General features: G+C 39.5%; 2 protein-coding genes across 2 annotated transcripts; one reads left to right on the forward strand and one right to left on the reverse strand.

Annotated features, from left to right (window-relative positions):
• The first annotated feature begins 590 nt into the window (after positions 1-590).
• nrros (negative regulator of reactive oxygen species) lies at positions 591-6,225 on the forward strand. Its single transcript, XM_044104480.1, has 3 exons — positions 591-1,038; positions 2,267-2,381; positions 4,181-6,225. Exons 2-3 carry the CDS (start codon positions 2,280-2,282, stop codon positions 6,134-6,136), a joined length of 2,058 nt encoding a protein of 685 aa, XP_043960415.1. The 5' UTR covers positions 591-1,038; positions 2,267-2,279; the 3' UTR covers positions 6,137-6,225.
• A 5,974-nt stretch (positions 6,226-12,199) lies between these two features.
• sh3glb1a (SH3-domain GRB2-like endophilin B1a) lies at positions 12,200-21,496 on the reverse strand. The gene is made up of 9 exons (XM_044104490.1): positions 21,227-21,496; positions 20,719-20,860; positions 19,858-19,986; positions 17,646-17,779; positions 17,339-17,431; positions 15,399-15,488; positions 14,710-14,810; positions 14,213-14,450; positions 12,200-13,345 (listed from the first exon to the last, which is right to left on the reverse strand). The coding sequence occupies exons 1-9, from the start codon at positions 21,287-21,289 to the stop codon at positions 13,238-13,240; spliced, it is 1,098 nt and encodes a 365-aa protein (XP_043960425.1). The 5' UTR covers positions 21,290-21,496; the 3' UTR covers positions 12,200-13,237.
• Positions 21,497-21,564: the final 68 nt, after the last annotated feature.

Here is a 21,564-nt window from a genome sequence, read left to right on the forward strand (position 1 = left end):
CTGTGCCCATTCTAGGTTCTCTCTTAGTCGTCCAACAAACAGCCAGGTAGCTGAGTAAACATGGACATTCTGTAAAGCACATGCCACCTAATTTTAAATCAGTCAGAACTGAGAGCCTGAGATATCCTGCACGAAAACAGGAAGGAATTACTTACAAATGAACCCTCCAAGGACAGAAACAGCACTTCCTGATTCCCAATTCCCTATTCTTGCATCCGCTAGATTTCAAAGCAGCAGCCACGCAGGAGCTCGACCAACTTGATCAAGTTGGCCGAGCTCCTGCCGATTTTCAACAAGAAGACGGGAACAGTTTGTGGAACTGTGTGGTTGCTGAACGCAGCCGTTTTGTGGATTTATTAGAGGTCGTGTACAACATTAATGACACCCCACTCTGTCCGTTTGGCTGCATTTCCTGGTCCAGAACCATTGCAATCCTTCAACGTAACTTTAGTAAACCTGCCTTTAAGCATATGTGCCTCAGCTTCTGCGAGAGGCCGAAAAACAGGCAGGAAGGGTGTGTGCGTGTGTATTGAGTGGTTTCCTTTCTAGTAGCTTGACTGATCAGAATGAGCAGAGGGTGTGAAGGGTGTGTTCTCGTTGGGGTTTTGCGGTGGCACTCATGCTGCTGGTTCTAGTCGTCTCTCTCGTCACAACACAACTGGTGTGATGTTGCAAAGAGCAAAAAGGAAGAAAGAGAAGACAGAAAGACAAAAAAAAAAGAACGTGAACCATGCACACGGTCCTGCTAGCTGTTGAGCCTGCGCTCGCCTTCCTGTGGCTCGGGTCTTGAGAACCTCAGTGTGTTTGCAACTTGTCCATGTGACTCGGTTTCCGTTGCCTGCCTGCTTCCGTGAAGAGCAACAAAAAAAAAAAAAAAAAAAAAAAAAGGAGGGGGGGGCACTGGCGCTTCAGTAAGAGAAAGGCGCTGCAGCTGAAAGTCACACACACGAGAGCTCTTTCTACAACAGCAAGTCACTCTGCGATATGGTCAGGGGATCAACCGTCAGTGGCTTGGGAAATCCGCATCTAACCACCAGTGTAAGTACATGCACTATTCTCCGTTCAACCACTGCAGTATGCTAGGAGACACGGCTAAATAAACAGAGTTAAGGATGCTAAATGTTTGACCTTTACAGCCTTTCAGCAAGATATGGGAATGATACGCTCTGAAAACAGATGTTGCTTGCATTTCTTATATTAAGCATTAACTCTGGGACGGATTTTAGCTCACAATAATATAAGGAATTTATATGCAGGGTTGCATTATTTCAAATTGTATTGTGCTGCTTTTTTTTTTTTATCCAACCAGTGATTTTTATCTTGAGCGGACTGTGTGTTATCTTTTAAGCAAGTTTGTTCTCAGAACAGCAGTCATGTGCGACAAAACTGCACAGCAAGCAGGCGGCACACAGCGGTGCAGTCACCGTGAATCCTGAAGATTGCCGATAAACTCGGCAACAAAAGTATCGGCAAAACAAAAAGAGAGTTGACATCGAAAGATTTTGTCGTTTACATGGCATTTCCATGTAAAAAAAAACAACAAACAAACAAACAAAAAAAAACAGCAACAAAAAAAAGTCAGTATTAAAAGTGCATTGCTTAACAATGCGTGTCGGCGAAAAGGGGAACACAAAACCTCCCTTTTTCAAAGGCATGACAGCGGTTTGAGAAGAAATTTGGGAATTTTTGATTTTTTTTTTCTTACCAAGGCTGCCGTTCTCATGAAAAAAAAAATATGCCACTTTCTGCTCCCTGAGATAGTATCTAAATTAAAAAATTCTAAATCTGTGTAATATGTTAGACTGTGCAGTGTACATTTGGGTTTTTAGGATTTCTAACCACTAAAAAAAAGGATTTATGGACCAGACATTTTAATCACACACCTACAGTGACAACAATTTAGCATAGCGGGACAGTTAAGGTTTTGGGAAATTATTAAAATGGGAAAACACAAGCTTATGTAATTTATATTAAAGAAAATGCATTACTTCACTTGCAATGTGACCTTTTTTTTTCATTTTGAGTCAGAAAATGAAATCTAGTTTTGGCAACTGTGAAGGAAAGAGCCTTACTTTTAAATCAGCTTAATGTTGCTTTCATTTCTTCTTCTCTTTGAGTAAGTGCATGGTTAATGAAGTTAAGTTCTGCTATCTTTCATGTATCACAGGCACATGAGTTTTTTTTTTTAAATGATATAAAGAAATAAAACTAATGAGAAGTGACCAAGTTTTGTTGTTTTGTCTTCTTTGTTTTGTTTTTTTAATAGTGAGAATGATAAAATGCCAGACCACGGTCTTATTCCCATCCTATTTTGCTTGTTGGCCATGTGGAGAATCCTGACGCCCGTCTCTAGCCATCCACAGTACAGTCCCTGCAAGCTGGTAAGACGCGTCATTTTCATTAATAATAGAAAAAAATTTGAAAAATGTGAAATATACAAAGACAAAAATAAAGAACACGGGAAGACGCTTAGAACAGGCTGCATCAAAAAGGCGCTGGCTCTGCAAAACACTATTTTACTTCCTTAGGATTATTTATGAACTTGCTTAAAAAACAACAACATATTAAAGTTCTTCCTATCCACCGAGAAGATGTACAATGTATAAAGTAATTCATACATGCTCATAAAAATCCAAAAAAATAAGAAGAGAGCAAAAGTGATTGTTAGAAAAGATAATAAAATACTAGCAGTATTAATACTAATACAAGCAGTTATTTGGACCAGAAATAGGACACCATGAAATACTGCTATCATTATTCTATTACCTAGAGTTTGAGATTCTTTATATACATTGTTGTTTTTATTGATTATTACTTCACTACTATCTATATTTTGTCTGCTTTCCCAATACAACCAGACTAAGTAAACATTATAAAATATTTGCGTCGCAAAACTGATTAGAGTAAAATATACTAAAATTAGCGTTTTGAGTTCTTGTCTGTGTTAATTTAGTTGTTACTATTTTTTACTTTACGCTCAACGCACAGGCCAGACAGCTGTAAAATAATACTGCACTGTAACATGAAACAGTGCAGTATTCTATCACTACTTACCTGACATATCAACCTATTTTATATACCTACCCCAGATAAAGACGGTACATAGTTCGCAGGACGTTTTTGATAGAGTGGTAAGAGGAATGTTGAGGATTTTTTTTCTTACCATATTAGCCTCAGTCATTTGAAATTTTCGAACCAATCGCAAAATAGTTCTCATGCACATGGAAAACCCGTTCTGCTCAGATCATGTGCTGAGAACAAACTAGAGAAAACAAAAGGTTGGTTTACTTGTGTAAAAGTGGGCTTTCGTCATCATCTCAGTAGGACAAGGTCGAATCAGCAATCTAAAGCTAGCAGGAATTGCAATATCTCCTTTGAAATTGGTTGATCACTTTTAATTGCCTAAAGTGTGAAGTCAGCTTTGTTTAACAAAACCAGTAGCATTGTTAAACTGTATTTTTTTTAAGCTAGAACCTGTCTGGTCTAGAAACCCAAGGCTAACTTGTGTAAATGTGGTTACATAATTTCAGTGGTTCTCAAAGATTTTCTGGTCCCTCCCTATGGATTACAATAAAATGGCCCCCAAAAAAGAAAAAAAAAAAGAAAAAATCAACTGGACACACACATCGTTCAACCAGACGTAAACCTATACACATATTTTATTTTCAAACTCCACTGACGTTTATTTCACACTCCAGGTTGAAACTAAACAAACTACAGTTATCGTTTACTAAAACTTTTGATTAATTTCTCAGGACGAAAAACTGACTTGACAGGTTTCCTCTAAAACATTATTAAAACAGGTGACCTAATGAAGATGAAGTTTATCTGTCTCTTTACAAAAGAATACTAATGCTTTGGTTTTATTACTGCTAACATTAGCATGCTAATATAGCAGTAGTAATGCCAACAGGGTGCTACCATGTGGATAATTATAGCAATGTGATGTGCTGTTGAAAGTAATTTCAAAAGCTAACCAAAAGAGCTTTGACATGATGATCTTTCTTTCTTAGCCCGATGCTACAGCCCACAACACTGTGGAAATATTAATTTTTCTAAACGTTGGTCGTCACTTCAAATAAAACCAGATTTTTATGACTCTTTGCAACAATTAATTAATTCTTCACAACTAAGAACACAATGCAAAAACTGAAACCTGCGTGCTTTCATTTTTCTACAGGTACAAAAAGCAGCGATGTGCAACAATGGCAAACTCTCATCTGTTCCTGGAAGACTGCCCGGGAACTTAGAAGAGCTTCAGCTAAACTACAATCAAATTAAAACACTACATAACACCTCTTTTCTTCGCTACCCATCACTAATCACTGTAACCTTAGCTTGCAATGGGCTGGAGAAAGTACAATCAAATGTTTTTCAAGATTCACAATTATTAGAGAACCTAAACCTTGCAAATAACAATATAAACATTGGCTTTGAGGAAACCAGCCTTGCATTAAGAACGCTACCTGGTCTGAGATTTCTAGATCTTTCTGAGAATAAGCTTATCGATGAAATGGCTTCCACTTTACTTCAAAACTTATCATCCCTGGAGTACCTCAATCTTTCTGGGAACTTATTGCAGAGATTGGATGAGACCTCATTCAGGGATCTTCATAACCTCAAAGACCTTGATCTTCAGAGAAATGCAATGTTTGAAATTGACAGCGCCTTCGGGAGCAACCCAAAGCTTCAGAGGCTCAACTTGGCCTTTAACTATCTGCCTTGTCTGACTGACTTCCACATGACTCAATTGGTCGTCCTCAATGCCAGCTACAACTTTATCGAGTGGTTTATCTCAAGGCAGGAACTCAACGACACTTTTCAGCTGGAGACGCTTGATCTGTCAAATAACAGGCTCTTCTTTTTTCCCTTCTTGCCATCACGCAGTAAATTACAGAACCTTTATCTCTCGCACAACATTCTCAGGTTCTACGAACATTTGGCAGACAATAGCACACTCCAGAACTCAACCACGAGTGTTGAGTTCTATAACCTAAAAAAGCACATAAAAAACGTGACTGCTCAGTTATGGGATGACAACCTTCACGGTGATATTTCTTCTCTGGACACTTTAGATTTGAGAGGAAACCAAGTGGATTATTTCCCCGATGGGTTCTTGGAGAAAATGCCCACCCTGTCAAGACTCCGGATCGGCATGAACTGCCTAGAAACACTCCATTTCTCAACAGAGCAGTTCTCTAGCAGCTTGTACGAACTGGATATTAGCAACAACAAACTGAACCAGGTTTCAGCGAATGATGGGTCGCTTAGCATGCTAGGCAATCTGACTTACGTTAACCTGAGTCGGAACGATCTGAAGGAGCTACCTTTTGGATTATTTTCTTCGTTGCCAAGAATCCACTCTGTAGACTTGAGCTATAACAACATTGGCATTTGCCTACCCGATGAAACAAATATCAACACCAGCAGCATTACAGAATGCTTGCAATGGAACAACATTGACTCCCTCAGGCAGCTTCACCTTAAAGGTTGCAACCTTGGAACTGTCCCAAACGCTGCATTCGCAGGGTTGTCACTAACCCACCTAGAACTGTCCGACAATCCTGGGATTGATGTCCAAGATTCATTACAATGTTTAAGCAGGACGTTGCAACATCTGGGCTTAGGGAACACTCAAACACAAGACATTGACTTGTCCCGTTTTCAAAGTCTGAAGTCACTTAATCTATCAAGTAATTCTCTTTACCGTCTTCCCAAATCACTTTATGATATTGACCTGAAAGTCCTGGACGTAAGGGACAATATACTGTCCTCCATCCCCTCTGGTGAAGCTCATACACTAGCCTCAAGACTGCAGACTATTTTCCTCAGTGGAAATGCATTTAACTGCTGTCAAACAGAGTGGTTTAGGATATTTGAAAGTGCAAAGACAATTAATATGGTTGCAATGTCAGATATTGAATGCCGCGATATCCTACAAATGACACACAGAGTGCAGGACTCAGACAAATTTTATTGTTTAGAAGCAGAGGAGTCAATCCTGTGGTACGTTCTGCTACTTGTGCCTCTTTGTCTTTTTTTGACAGGAATCTCCATTGTTGCGTTCCTTACCTACAAGCCCAAACTCCTACAAACATCAATCAAAAAGAAGTATTTGAAGCCCACGTCCTACTGATACTTTATAAACACCAAATGTGAATGCATTTTGTACATTGTCCAGATGTTGAAAATAAAATAATAAAAAAAAACACTTTAAAAGCCATCCACAGGAATAACTGCATCAACAAAAGGTGCATTTAACTGTGTCTTATTGCCTTGTGTTGCTCTTTGAACTGTGGTTAAAAACCAGCCCGAATCCTAATACCGTCATGTAAAACTGTGGCTGCGTTTTTGTGGGTCTCGGTTTGTCAGTATGTGGGTGGGTGTGTGCGTGTGTGTGTGTGTGAAGATATGCAGAAGTAGAGTGATGCAAGCTGTAGCTATAAGCAGCAGAGGAAATATGAAATTTCCTGTTTTGCTAAAATGTGCAGCAACTGCCCAGTTCTGTATCTCGAAGAGGAGGGGTTTGGGGCTTTCATTCCCATCAGTGAGACGAAGACGCTTCATCGACATACGACTCCAGCGCACTGATGCGTGCGAGGAGTCACTCTGATCCCTCTGCTCAGTCTTTATTTAATAAAACGTGCTGCACGATCTGCGTCGACGCAATATCTTATTCACAAATCAGTGGAAAATACGATCATCTACGGCTGTAAAACAACAGCCCAGCGTTATGTTGCACAGAAGGAAGCAGCGGAGCATTCACACTCCTTTGCGTGCGATTTGTGTCGTTGTGTAGTAGCGGGGAGGCTGGTAGATAAGTGTGCAGTTGTATGAAGTCCCGGAGTCAAACCAGAAGGTAACCAAAATACCACTGTGGTGATGCTCAGGGTCATGGTGGTTGGAACATAAAAAGAGAAATCAGAGTGAAGCATTCTCCGAGTCTCAAAAACGTCATTAGTTTTGACACTGCTTTTGCCTTAGGCATTATGAGTCAGTAGAAATCCAAAACGTGATTTCTGCTTTTGTCTTGCTTTAAAACGTTTAAAACAATATGCATGAGTGCAAACTAGGTCAAAAGCAGGTGATGGGATGTTGTCAACAGAGGGCACAAGCTGATAAGAGTGAGAAATAAACTCATGGCTTCAGGCCTCTGGTTTAGGTGTTGGTCATTCATGGAAACAGGGTGGCCGTGCACAGATGATCATCATATTGACGTCTTAAGAAGAGTGTAAGGTTACTGTGAAACTGAAATACTACAACACATAGAGGTTTTGGAGCTGAGAGAAGCCAAGATGCTAGGTGGCACAAGTAGTCAATGCGGAGAAGTAAAGAACTGATTCTGGTCGTCCAAAATGGTAAAACGACGACAAGACGGGACCTTCATTTAAGGAAGGTCCTTTGCTGCTGCTTTAGATTGTGGAAAATTAGTCATTCCATTTGTTTACTCAACTACGGAAAACAACTTTATTAAAAAAGTTAAAAGAGCAATACACACTGCACTAAACACGAGTTACTGATTTCATAATCTATATTGAGAATACAACACGTACAGGACATTAGGCTGGAAATACTTATCTGTGTTGAGTTTTTTTTCTGTTAAATAGCCCATCTGTGGTTATGTGGAACAAACTGAGATGGGTTGCCAAATATACACCACAAGTATATGTGTGGCTGACTGTAAATGGTATTTGCCTGTGCACTTCTTTCCGTGTGTGCCTCAACAGTTTCACACAGATGAATGCAAATAAGTTTAGAGAAGTGAAATTGGGCGTGAAATTGGATGAATGATATGTTTTCTGGCAGCATATTTTGCACGTATGAGCTGCAAACCTCCGAATGTACCAAGTGGGCATGTCATGTCAGAAGAAGTTGGATTTACACAAATACCAGCCGCTGGGATCAGAACAGATTAGGACGGTCAGGCTGCGGATGAAGAACATCTGAGGATGTCCGGGCGTTTTTGGAAACAGGATGTTACAGGAAGACCCTTTCTGAGTGGAGCAGTGGGGTGCAATCAAAATAATATGGAGAATGGATAGCACTGTTGCACATACCATACCAAGCCTAAGCCTTCTGACTTAGGCTTCTTTTTAACACACAGCTTTGTTTGTCTTGTGCTAAGGATCAGATTTGTGGATCTAGTCACAACCAGCCAACCAATATGGGTCGCTGGGTAGCAATGAACATCTCAGCTCTGCACAGCAGCTGCCTTTGAAACCAACCTCCACAACGAGTACCTCATCTCACTACATGTCTGTCCACATTATCTTCTTTTGGAGTCACTACTCGATGTAACTTCTTGCTAATATCAAAAATTCCCTCTGCTCTGTCACTTATATATCTCCGCTCGCAGTCACACATGCGCACAAATAGTGGTTGTGAAAGCCATATTTACTTACAAATATCTGTCTTGGAGGTGAACTCTCACTGAGGTAAAGCGTTTTTTTGTTTGTTTTTTTTTTTTTTGCTGGTATAGATTGTGATGTCTGATTTGATTGACCATCATCCTTTGGATAAATTCCTTCAGCAAAAATTCAACTTCTTGTGGGTAGAAAGCTTAAAGTTTACATCTCAGCCGTGAAATTTTTATACAGTTTGCATATTCTTCCCCACAGGCTCTGAGCCTAAGGGCAAAATTAAATCTTGGTGGCTGTTAGCTTAAATAAATTCTCAGATTTAATCATTATAAAAACCAGGTTGGCCATGTTGTACTTGCAACATAGTTAACCTTTTGCAAGTACAACAGGTTAGTAATGTGTGAGCATGAAGCTCACACATTACCAGCTACTATTAGCTGTCTTTAAAAATAAAGCATGAAGCCGCCTTTTCCACATAATGAGCTAGTAGCAACATTAGATGACAGACAAACTAACAGAAGTGCTAACCCTGAGCATCAGAGGAGCAGGAAATGTTAGTAATGCAACCAATTACGCTCCATTTTTGGGTAGGATGGTAGATTAAATGGTTACTGAGGTCAAATCATCTAGCAACCATGTAACTCACTACTTTAAAAAAAAAGAAAATAAGCTGTACACAAGCATGTAGAGACATTTTTTCTCTTGATGTTCTTGTAGTTTCAGCTTCAAGCACTTTCAGCTTCCTGCACAAAACGTCTTAAATAAGCAGATGCTTATCGTTGCGCTTCTGTTTATCTCTCTGTTTCCACTGTTAACTTTCCTGCAGAATGTCTGTTTTTCGTCACCTTAGGGCACAGGAGTCAAACTCCAGTCCTCAAGGGCTGCTGTCCTGCAGTTTTTAGATGTCCCACAGGTACAAAAAAACCCCCAAAAACAAAAAAAAAACACTGGAATGAAATAGCTTTATTACCTCCTCCTTGTGCAGATCAGTTCTCCAGAGCCTTAATGACCTAATTATTCTATTCAGGTGTGGTGCAGCATCTAAAAGTTGCAGGACAGCGGACACCTGGAGGACTGGAGTTTAACACCCCTGCCATAGGGAGTTGATTGCACATGAACGCATTTGTCTTTTGGTATCTGCATCCTCTGTTACTGTGGCTTGAAAGCCTTCGTCAAGCGGGCTCCAGATACATCGCTGAAATAGCACATCTTTAGAGTTGTGGCAGCCATCAAAATATGAAAGAAAATACGGACTGCTGAAAGAGGAAGTGCTTTTTCTCAGGCATGCTGCCGCTCATCTGATTCTCTGTGAGCTGGCTGCGTCTTACCTCTCCGCGAGGGACGAAAACTGTGAAAACGCTCATTTTGGGAACACGAAATGATAAGCAACAGTTTGCGATGTGGTCCGGTACGGACCAATAACAGCGTGAAGTATTTAAACTCTCAGTCAGCACTGTGGTAATACTTTGGTTTGATGTTATTGTCTAAACTAAACATTAATGGAAAAACTCTTTATTTTGGCTGTAACATCTATTTAACTTTGCAGCTCTAAATACGAAATAGCAAACCTTTAGGGCAAAGATAACAAAAGGCTAGCTCTTAGGTTTCACTAATATGTTCTGTAACATAAAAATATTCTCCCGTGTATAAAGAAATGTACAGGGAGCTTATTAGTCAACAGGCAGTTTGCAAAACTCACTTCCTCTTTACCCTCCTGCTCTTATGACAGGCCCTTTGCAGCGAGCGTCGAGCTTTACCAGGATGTCAACGAAAACCAATCGCACAAAAATAAACAGCGACTCTACTTATCAAAAACACGTAAGCAGAAACTTAAACTTGCACGTGTCCAGTTCAAGTTGCAGGTGTGAAAGGAACAGAGTGGATGGAATCTATTTTTGAATGGTTGTAACAATTGGATCATACAACAGGAGACAACCAAATTAAAACAAGAACTCCACCCTGCAAAAAAAAACAAAAAAGAAAATGTGTTTGAGTTATTTTTGGTTAGACGGGTTTTTTTTTTTAAACTATCCAAACAGATCTCTACTAACCTAACTCCGAATGTAGTCTCTGAGAGACAGCCACAATGTGAGGTTAGAGTTTGGTCCCAAAGAGTGGAGATATGGGTTTACCGCTGGGAGTAGAATCTCATCCTGACATCTCTGTTCAGTGAGACCAATCTGTTTGACACTGAACAGCTTGAAGGAGAAGCTCCCACAACACACCAAGCCAAAGGCCGATTGGCCGTTTTTGTCATGGTTTTGACACCTTTGTCATATCAAAGCAAGGTTGTTCAAGGGGAAATTGTAATATTCTATAAAAGAGCAGATCTGCTAAAACTACTACACACTTGAATATGAGGGGTGAATGTTTTTTTTTTTCCTCCTCTTGCAGAGAACTCTGAAATTCAGATGAGGAATCCTCAAATGGAAAATGTTGTGTGGCACTACCATCTTGTGAAGCTTTCAAAATGGCTTCCTGTCCTCCGGGTCACTGGTTTATGGAATGATAAAGATGACGAATGTCTTATTGTAAAGGGCTTGGAGCTCAGCAAACAGTGAGGCCGTGGTTAACGCGGCCAAGAGGTAATTCTTCAACAAACTCGGAACGCTAAAATGAAAATCTGACAAAACGTTGAGATTTAATATTACGTAAGAAACTTCCCGACGAAAGTTCGAGCCAGTTTTTAGAAACACGCTAGTTGTCAATGATTGTAGTTAGAATTAAAGAGGTGTAGAAATACAGGAATGTAAAAACATCACCCAGTAGAAAAGAAAAAAAGAAAGAAAGATACTTCACTGATTTAGTTGAGGATGTCATAATTTATTCATAGGTTATAGAACGCTGTTGAATTTTTAAGCAAAATGCTCAACAGTTACTGTCGGATACTTCAACACGATGAGGCAAAGACAGTTTTGGTTTTGAGATGCTGGGGTAGGATATAACATATGGACATTTATCCAAACATAAAACTGAACTATTATGCTGCATGTTTTGATTATATACGTTATATATTTTGGGGTCTTTTTATTCTTATTTTCCAATCATGTTTGAAATAAACTACCGTTTGTCAATACTTAATAGCGCCACTAAATTCAGTTTGAAACGTATAAGAAAGAAATTTTAATTAACAATGAATGTTTATCTTTTGACACAAAAAACTTTTTTTCTTTCATGACTAATAAAAACCAGCCACATGAGTTAAATGCTCCTTGTAACGTAGGAGTCAGATCCTGTATTTAGTTACCATCTAAATATATCTAGTTTTTTTTTGTTGTCGACTTGTCAACTAGTTGGTATTTAAAAATAGAAGGTACTTTTACACCACTGGTGCAGAAAAACTTCTGCTCCTAATAGTTGGACACACGTTTCATAATTGGGAAAGTTTTCCTTGTAAGAGCACATTGTGCAGCCTAGCTGTGTAGAAGTACACAAAATAAATGATGGCATGCATTAACAATATCAAATAGTACACAAACTGCTTCCCATAGGTCTATGAATACCCACTTTTGTGTATGAAAACAGACTCTTATAGTTTTTAGTGGTAAAATGTTTTGATTGAAATGTCTAAATGACCAAAAGTTTACTTTGTGAACTTCTTTGTTTAAAATGATTCTTCCATTCTTTGGTGTGTTTTTTTTGTTTGTTTTTGGTCCATTTCAGTTTCACTCTGCTGGCTTTGAAAAGCAAAAAATATTCAAGCAACGTTTTCACGGATTGTGTGTTTCACAGCAATATTTTTTCCTGCCCTGCCCTCTAGTGGTTGCATCTGTAAGTACACCTTGTGCAATCTGAAATTTTCATCTAACCCGTACAACAATGTTGAACTGCCTCCTTTAGATGGTTCATATTTCATATTTATTTTACAATCACATGCCACTGCATCAGTTACACAAAATACAAAAAGCTCAATGTTTGTAATACGTCCTGAAAAATGCGACAATACAGCTCATATAAAAGTTGAAATGCAAACGTGATGTTCCTCCAGATGGGCTACTAATCTGTACTGCGGACATTTTTCTTTAGTAAAACAGCAAGCCGATCAAAACCAGAGAAACAAATACCAGCCTTTCTTTCCCGGAACAAGACAGAATTTTTTTATTTTAAGAAATCATGGCTGATTTCTGTCCCGCAAAAACTGGTAGAGAGAAAAAAAAAAAAAAGGGCTTTCCGATGGGGGTTGAACAATTAGTGACCAATACTTAGCAGAGTGAGCTACAAAGCTCAATACTGATGGAGGAGATGCAAATTGTAAAAGGCAATATTCCAACAATCCACTGGACAGGAACAGAAACGGCTGTGAGCGTCATGTAAATACATCTGTGACAAAACGCAAACAATACAATCCAAATGAAATTCGTTTTCAGGACAACCATAACAGCTACTGCTCCTCGAGATTAATCGCTTATAAAATAAGAATTAAAAAGATTTAGCAAAACTCTTCACTTCAAGCTGAAGTGCTCTGTTTTTTTTTTTTTCCAGAAGGAAAGGAGGGAGCGGGGGAAGCTAAGCATTTAGGTTACCATCTGAGATCAATTTTGTAAACAAAATCTTTAAAAGTGAGGCACGTTTCAGTTCGCGTGGAACCAAACTCAAAGGCATCAAAGAGATTTTTTTAAGAGATTTTCTGCAAACTAATGAGGGGAAAAAAGGTCCGTCCGTCCGTCCGCTCTTCCGTCACTCAAATTTATTTATTCCTGCTAAAGTCTGCGGCATAACAGAGTCCATGTTTTCTTTTCTTTTTCAACAAAAGAAACATTAAAAAAAGGGAAAAAAAACTCAATGAGATAGAAAGTGAGGCCTGTCCCTGCAGCGTGGTATAAATACGGGATCACATGCGAGTAGAGAGAGAGAGAGAGAGAGAGAGGATTTGTGCTTCAGTTGAGCAGCTCTAGGTAGGTGATTGGCACTTTGCCCTTCTGGTTGCCTCGCTCCCCCATCAGCCAGTCTGAGTCCATGCCTGGGACACTGTTAACTGTGATCACCTGGAGGGATAAACAGAAAGTGGAGAGAATTATTAACACGAGGTTATCAAAACTACAAAAGTAAGGTCATCAGCATGGACTTTTGTTTATTTACAATTATTTACAATTGTTTTTATACGCCAGTAACGGTGATGGCAAAGACGGTTTAGAGAGTCTTTTCGGTGAAATGGTTGGAAGCACAATGGCTGCATAGTATGGTTAGTATTTATTTATTTATTTATTTTTAAATTTAATGGAACAAGCCAACATCAGCAAACAAAGTGGCATGCCACAGAAAAAGGATCAGAAATTTTTTGGACATTTTGGAAGTGCAAAAAACTGATATTTATTTTAATTTTTTTCTTCTGTGCTTGCTTTTTTAAAACCTCATAGAAGGTGTTTATAATGCCTTCCAATAACAGGTAATTAAGCTAGTGACATTTTCACATTTTCTGTCAACTTTTAACTTTTTCTAACTCAAAAGCACAGCAGCCCACTCAATGAATTCTCTGCCTTTCCTACCATCAGACTTAGCAAGTTAATGAAACCAAAGAAACCTCCAACAAAGACTAACAATTTATGGAAGAACGATTTTTGCTTGAGGCAACGTGGAGTCACTGTTAATCAGCCACAAGCTTGCCTCATACAGGGAGTGGCACTTCTGCAGAACTGCAATGGGAGACCATGTGGTTTAAACAGATGGTGCGTCTGTGTATACAAAAAAAAAACAAAAAAACCCAAAACTGCTGTGATTCAGAGCTGGCTGTAATTCTGTGGATTCTTAGAAAGAAAACTAAAAATAAACAACAATACTATGGAACTAACATTTACGGGGAATGCATAATAACGAAAACACAACTGTCAGTGAGAATTTCCGTGCGGCCTCACCTCGTCGGCCAGCAGGGAGAGTTCGTTGCTGCTGGCGGCGTCGTAGTCGTAAAGGACCCGCGCTTTGCGGCTGCCGTTGGAGCTCCGCAGCTCGCTGAATCCCCCCGACGCCGCCGCCAAGCTGCCGCCGCCTGCCGACACGCTGGGCAGAGCGGCAGACATGGGTGCGGTGGGTATCGAGACGTTGGCCCCGCCCGACATGGACGACTGGTTGTTGTTGGAGAATGAGGATGGGAAACTGGTGGTGGCGGGAGACAGGATGAGCGAAACTCGTTCGAAAATAGAGGCTAATTGACAATGAGCACACACGCAATACGGTCTTTTTTTTTTTTTCTTTCCTTTCTTTTTGAGTCTTAACTCTTAATTCGTGCACTAAAGATACTGTGACCAAACTTCATTTATTCAGGATTAGTCACTCTTTTATTCAAATTATAGTTGTGATCTCTCAGCTCTCTGGGAACGAACAAAACGAAAGCGAGGTGGCAGCAACGTTTCACCTGCCGAGTTGCTTCTGGAGGTCCACCATGTACTGGTAGCACTGTGCGTAGTACGTCGTCTGGGCCTCCACAAAGTCATTCAAGCAGCGTAGATGGTGTGCCTGACAATGTGGAAGAAAAAATAAATAAATAAAAATTGATCAATTAAAAAAAGAAGAAGAAGAAAAGAAACATTTCTGCTTATTTTAGTATTTTTTTATTTTTCTTCAAAGAGTTTTTGTGGCGCTAGTGGCTCATATTTTTGCGACAGTAGGCAGACAGGAAGGCGGGTGAGGAGAGGGGGGAAGACATGCGACAAGGGTCGTCGGGACCGGGAGTCGAACCCGCGACGTCCGCGTCGAAGACTAAGGCCTCCGAGCGTGGGGTGTGCTAACCCCCTGTGCCACCGCAGCACCCCCCTATTTCAGTCATTTTAATATATACTCTTTTTTTTTTTCTCCCCACCAGTGGGTCTTTTTGTGGGATCTAGTGTCCCTTATATGACAGTAGGCTGTCAGGAAAGGAGGAGCGAGAGGGGGGAAGACATGTGGCAAATGTCGCCAGGTCCAGGAATCGAACCAGCGACGGCCGCGTCGAGGACTCAAGGCCTCCAAATGTGGGTTGCGCTGTCCCCTACAGCACGCCCAGATACTCTTTTTTTTTTAAATCACAGCAGAGAAAGACCTGTAGCTCTCTGTGAGTTTGCTTACATGAGTGCTGCTGACGCCCTCTAGCAGCAGACGCGTGATCTCTGCTTGCCGGTCGAACTCACTCTGGGTCATCCTCAGCTCCTGCTCTGCCTGAGAACCAAGAAAAGTCGGTTTAAGTTTCTAAGCTTATCGACAGATTAGCCATTTTTATAATTAAATATGGTTATTAAACCTTTTTAAAAAAATTTTTTATGAAATAAAAATCTCAACCACTTTCATATGCTAAGCATTCACACAACATGATAAATTTAGGGGGGATGAACACAAATGGACAACACAACCTTAGATTTTTATTTGCTACATTTTTTTTTTTTTTTTTACAAAAAACATTGCTCTTGAACATTAAACCACAACAGAATATATTTACTGTGGTTGTAACACTACAAAGTTTGGTGGGGGAAAAACATTTTAAAAACTGGGACTGAATGCGTCATGGAGGAGATGCAGGAAGATTAGCAGCTGTTGACAAAACTGCTCTGGGTGTTCAAATCAAACATGGCTCCAACATTTCACTCACCTCTGTCACTTCCTCTGCTCACATCTGCAGCATTGCGTAAAACAAAAAAAAATAATAAAATAAACGTGACACAGTAGTTAGTGCTATAGCTGCTGCACGGCTGCAGCCAACACAGCAACATCCTCACTCCCGCGTTTATAGAGAGGCGAAAAAAACTAAACCGCACTCCGCCTGTGGCGACGCCGCCTGTTAGATGGTTCTCATCTGTTTTCTTACGACTAAACGGTGCAGAATGAGTGGAAAAAAAAAAAACCAAGTGCTGGTGTTAACCCACAGAAACTAATACTTACAGTAGAGGTTTTGTGTTCGCTTACTCAAACAGGGCTTCGGCAGATTTCAACAACTCAAATTTAAGTTTTTTTTTTTTCAAGGACAAGAGGAATTTAATAACTCTTTATGTCTGAAATTTAAAAATCTCCGCCTGGATATTTTTTGCTTATTTTATTTGTACACAGTTCTTTAAATGTGCTGTGAGGAAATACATTTGCCCATTTTTCCATAACAACTGGAACTTTCAATATCTAGCAAGTTATTTTCACAAATTACCATCTATTAAAAGTCCCCATCAGATTAATTTCACTCCCTGCTACGGCGCGAGGGTGAAATTACCGAAATGACCCGATATTGGCTGGATAGCACAACGTCTCCCCTTTAAGAAACTGTTGGAATTTTTCACATTATTTGTTTCAGACAGAACGATACGATTTGTTAGTAAATTAAACAGAGTTTAACCCTCAAAGGGTTAAGCGACATTTTCTGTTTGATTGTCAGAAGAATCAAATGAATATATCAATCACCGAAATAATAATTTTATTATTACGATTAAAATTGTGTGTTATCATCCGTCTACATCTGCTGTTTTGGACTTCGCTGTAGTTCCTTATGACTTTACCATGACACCTCAATTTTATGCTACATTAGTTACTGCTGTATTTTACTGGTATATGCAGCCTGAATGCAGAATATTTTAATAATAACCAGGTATGCATTGCAGTGTCTTGCAGCCCTCATACAAACACATTTAACGCTGGTCAGTTGGAGGTATTTCAACGTCTCTAAAACCTTGCAAATATCGATAAGTTGGCTTTAAAATACTTTAGAACACATTGAGGAAAAGGCCTAAAGAAAGCGGAACTTCAAAAAGAAGAAAAACTGGCCGTCACAGTGAAAAACCAACCGTCCAGAAAAAGGAAACCTGAAACTTCCCATTCTGGCTCAGAAGAAGGAATAGAAGTCACGAGGGCAGAGGTGGACATTCGTTCAGCTCCGTGAGTCAGTCACAACTTGTGCGACTTTAGAGGGTAAAACATTTATCCTGAAGGCTTTCAATCCGTATCAGGATGTTTGTGTCTCTAAAACTGGTTACAAATGTGACTTAAAAGACACAGAAAGGCTCTTTAAAACAAAAAAAGTGTCTACTCACGGCAGCTCTTGCGTCAGGCATCCTGGCTTTCTTTAGCCGGGTTTTGGCTGCGTCTAGATCCAAACGTTTGACCTGTAGAAGCTTTCGTTCTTTCTAAATGGGGAAAAAAAAGAAAAAAAGAGAAGGGAGTAACATCATTAGTAATCCTGGATTCTAAAAACGGTGCTAAATCTCAACTAGTACAAGGGTGCGGTTGCTGTGGTCAGCTGCTTTATTTAAGATAGGGAATGACGTAAAGTTTAAAAAAAAAAAAAAAAAAAACCCAGTTTGGAAACTTTCACACATTTGTTGTGTTAAGCCAACTCACCAGGATGGTTTTGAAGTCGCCCTCTAGAAAATTTCGAAAAGGCGTCAGGAAGTTGATGGCAGAACTCTGAATGAACTCCCGCTCGGCTCCGCCGATCTGCTTCTGCGTCTCGCCACATTTTATCAGCGCGTTTCCTGTTAGTCAGCAGCACAAGGAAGAGTTCACAAAGCGCTGCAGTCTGCCGGAGGCCTCAGCATGTCTGTCCTTAAAACATCAGGGGCTGCGTTACAAAAACGTAGTGTTCACGCATCCAGATCCTTCCTGTTTTCCCTTTAAATATAATAATAAAAAAATTGCTGCACAAATAAAATAATCTTCCAAAGGAAGGTTGTTTTATCGGTTATAAGAAATCCAAAGCATTGCATAGAGGTGATTGGTTGAGCAGTTCTTCTGTCTGACACACTACGCATGTTATTAGCTTATTAGCAACTAAATCCAGACATATTTTTCTCTCTTAAAGAAGAAAAAAAACTGAACAGTTTAAATTTACTTCAGCGCAACAAGAGGAAAAAGGTTGCCAGTTGCTAGGCAACACGGACAATTTCCTAATTTACTGTCTGTATGTACATTTCTGAAATATCCAAGTCAGAAATAAGAAAGAGGGTCAAATTCTGTTTTAGACTTTCAGGAAATCAAACCTCATTGTAATTATTCAGACATAAAAAGAGTTTTAAGCTAAAATAATAAAGCTATGCGCTCTGGCTGATAAAACATAAGTTGTTGGACTCAATAAGTTGGACTCCCAAAGAGAAATTAGCTGAATCAATGACAAACTATGAAATATGCTTTATTACCGTCAAAACTCCAGCTTATTTATTTATTTATTTTTACAAAATTCCACTTTTACCATTATAACCATAACTTTTAAAAAAGTGTATAGTTATGGAAATATTGAAAACAATTGAACAAATCAATACCCAGAGCTGAACATTTATTATTATTATTAGTATGTTATTCAAGTTTCATGAATATAACAAAGCGCTGTGCTTCAGCAGAACATTGAATGATTTTACAATGTGTCGAAAAGCATTTCCCTGTCACTTTTTTTATGTGCAAATGCAAAGTATCTCATGTTTGTCACATAAAAAAAAAACACTTCTTGTGCACACTGCCATAATAATCAGGACTTTTGTCCATTTTTATTTCTCTGATGATATACATTACTGCGAGTAAGTCTTTTCGTTAAGCTCTCATGGTCCTGCAACTTCACAGTATTAACTTGGCATTAATCTTTTGTATTTGAAGGTAGATTTCTTGTCAGAATAATCATCTCATGAGAAAAATAATCAGTAGGAGATTTATACGGTGTTTTCTATCCTTTTTGCTCCTTCCTCCTCCGTCTACCGAGGATCGTACAGGATTTGAAAGTCTTGGCACTCTTTAGAAATAAAAGAAAAAAAGCAAGCAATGGTAATGGTGCGTTCTCTTTGCAGTCTTTGAATTGCGATTTCCCTGGGTCCCCAGCAAGAAAAAACAACAGGAATGCAAACCGAAGTTGAAATTCCGACTGGGAAAGTCGGAACGGCACGAAATAAACTATTTATCAGCAATACTGACCAGGTTTTATTAAACCAGTGACACAGCCTACTGTAAAAATATCGGTAAATGTCTTCTTTTAGTGACTGATTTCATAAAACAGGGGGTGAGGGGGAGAATATATTGTTATTAATGCTAACTGTACAACAAATCCCACCGGTTTCCAACCTGCAACTGGAAAGCTCAGAAATACTAACAAAGCTAATTTCCAAGTTGCGACAGATAGTTTAAAAATATCAACTTTAAACTCAACTGTTCATTCAATCACACAATGCAGCACCGATATGTCAGAAGTTATATTTTGAATGCTGTACTTAAATCTTAGATTATGGGTCTTACAGAGAAATGAGTCAGAATCCAAAAAAAAGGAAAATTGTCCACAAGAACTGATCCTTTGAAATAATTAATACACTAACACATATTCAGATCAAAGGAAAATGCACATGAACTGTTTTATACTTTCCCACCTTCAGTCCAAGCTAATGCGCTCTAAGAAGCTTTCAGCCTTTTTACTTGTTGCATAAACAGAAAGAAATTGATGTTTGGTACAAAGCTTCTGAGTCTTAAAGGATCAGAATCTATCAGGAACTTTTTCCAAAAGCCTTTTATATTTTATTTTTTATTTTCCAGTAGAAGAAACAACGTGAAAGCTCATCGACGTCATAAACTCACTCACCATAAGCAGTCCCAGGTCCGAAGTCGCTTCCGGCTTCAATCATGGAGTGGCCCAGCAAGTCGTGGTTGTTGATTCGTGCGGGGGCTTTTTTCTCCAGCTTCTCGTACACAAATTCCTCCAGTCGAACATCTGAAGAAAAAAAAAACGTTACAGGATAACTCAATTACAAAGTCATAAGACATCCGTGAGGGAGCCACATGCAAGGAGTGTTCTAATTGAGCTCACTTCGCCCTGACTCCAGTTATCTCAAAACAGAAAGCTGCATTAATGCCAATCATGACAAGCAAAAACTGATATGGTCTTCTGCTGGTTCTGATCGAATATGTTTTAGTCGTAAAAAGAACATTAGACAGTTCAGCACAGACTGTTGCACAAGACCTGAATCCCCAGATGGTCCATGTGTTTGTTGTGCCTATAGCTGCGGTTGGGCTTCAGAGATATGGCATCAGGGTGTGAACTGTGGAGGATGCACAGCTGAGCTCACGCTTCACACACACACCGAAAAAAGACGAGCGTCAAAAAAAAAAAGAAAGAAAGAAAGAAAAGCACACCGATCTGGGGATTAGGCATTGTTCTAAAGGGGCGTTGAGGAGAAATTTATACATTACACAGATTATGAAGTTACATCTGAACAAATGATGAACAAGAGATAAACAAGTCGGCTTTTACAATATTTTTCAATTCATTAAATGCATCGCGACTAAGAATCTCACCATTTCCAGTCTATAAAATGCATCAAAATACAGTATGTACGGTAATGCCAGTTTACATATGATTACGTAATTTTCTTAGATGATCCACAAGTCCATGACAAGGTAAAAAAGAATTTTTTTTTACTTTTTTTAAAATAAAAATACTCACTTGGATTAGGTTGTAGTAAGACCTCTGTCTGCTTCATGATCTTTTCTGTCCATTGCTTGGTGTTCTCAGCTCTGCCTAAGAGGTTCTCCAAATGGGCATCCAGCTCAGTCTTCTCAGCCTGTCCAAGCTTCTCTTCTGTAAACTGTCAGCCAAATTATAAGAATAAAAAGGTTAGTTTCGCTCATTTATCGGTTTATCAAAAGAGGACCGAGGTGTCAAGTGGCTATCTGCCCAGTTACATCTAATAGTTTTGTTTGATGGTTTTTGAGGCCTGCGTTGGTGCTTATATGGACCACCATGTAAAAATCGAAGACTACGCAGTTTAAAAACACTATCTAAAAGTAACAGCTAAGCTTGGAGGGCACAAAGACGTTCACTTATGGGACGACAGGGTACTTAGCTACATAGTAACAACAGCAGTAACGGTAATTATCTCACAGCTGAGCTAGCTGGTTAGGCTAGCTGCTAGGTTAGTTAGCAACAACTTCCTCCCGACAGTGTCACTTACTTGCACCGCGCGGCTCAGGAAAGTACCGGCGTCCGCAGCTAAGCGCTTAACGTTAAAATCCATGGCGGTCCAGGTGAAACTGCTCTCCTCCTGACACAAGAAAGGGCTTATCTCACTCTCACGTTCAAGCTGTCATCCCAACAAAAAGTGTCATTGAAGCAACTTTTTTTCTTCTTTTTTTTTTTGTCTGAGTTCCACCCAGCTGTTGGGCCAGACAAAGATAGTCCACTGAAAGATAGTTCACGGCTTTGGCTTCTCAGAGACAACGTTTACGTAGTCGCGCGCATGCGCGAGAGGCATTCACTGACAAATAGAAGGTAAAATTATAAAATAAACAA

The sequence above is a fragment of the Gambusia affinis genome, linkage group LG21 (assembly GCF_019740435.1).
Source record: "Gambusia affinis linkage group LG21, SWU_Gaff_1.0, whole genome shotgun sequence".
Lineage (NCBI taxonomy): Eukaryota > Metazoa > Chordata > Actinopteri > Cyprinodontiformes > Poeciliidae > Gambusia > Gambusia affinis.

What these genes read in the sequence shown, in the direction of transcription:
- nrros (XM_044104480.1), top strand. Translation starts at nt 2,280, where the DNA reads ATGCCAGACCACGGTCTTATTCCCATCCTATTTTGCTTGTTGGCCATG. An exon ending in AGTACAGTCCCTGCAAGCTG is followed by an intron (nt 2,382 to 4,180) that starts GTAAGACGCGTC and finishes ATTTTTCTACAG; the next exon opens with GTACAAAAAGCAGCGATGTG.
- sh3glb1a (XM_044104490.1), bottom strand. Translation starts at nt 21,289, where the DNA reads ATGGATTTTAACGTTAAGCGCTTAGCTGCGGACGCCGGTACTTTCCTG. An exon ending in TGCCTGACGCAAGAGCTGCC is followed by an intron (nt 15,489 to 17,338) that starts GTGAGTAGACAC and finishes CTTGGTTCTCAG; the next exon opens with GCAGAGCAGGAGCTGAGGAT. An exon ending in TCTCCCTGCTGGCCGACGAG is followed by an intron (nt 13,346 to 14,212) that starts GTGAGGCCGCAC and finishes TTATCCCTCCAG; the next exon opens with GTGATCACAGTTAACAGTGT.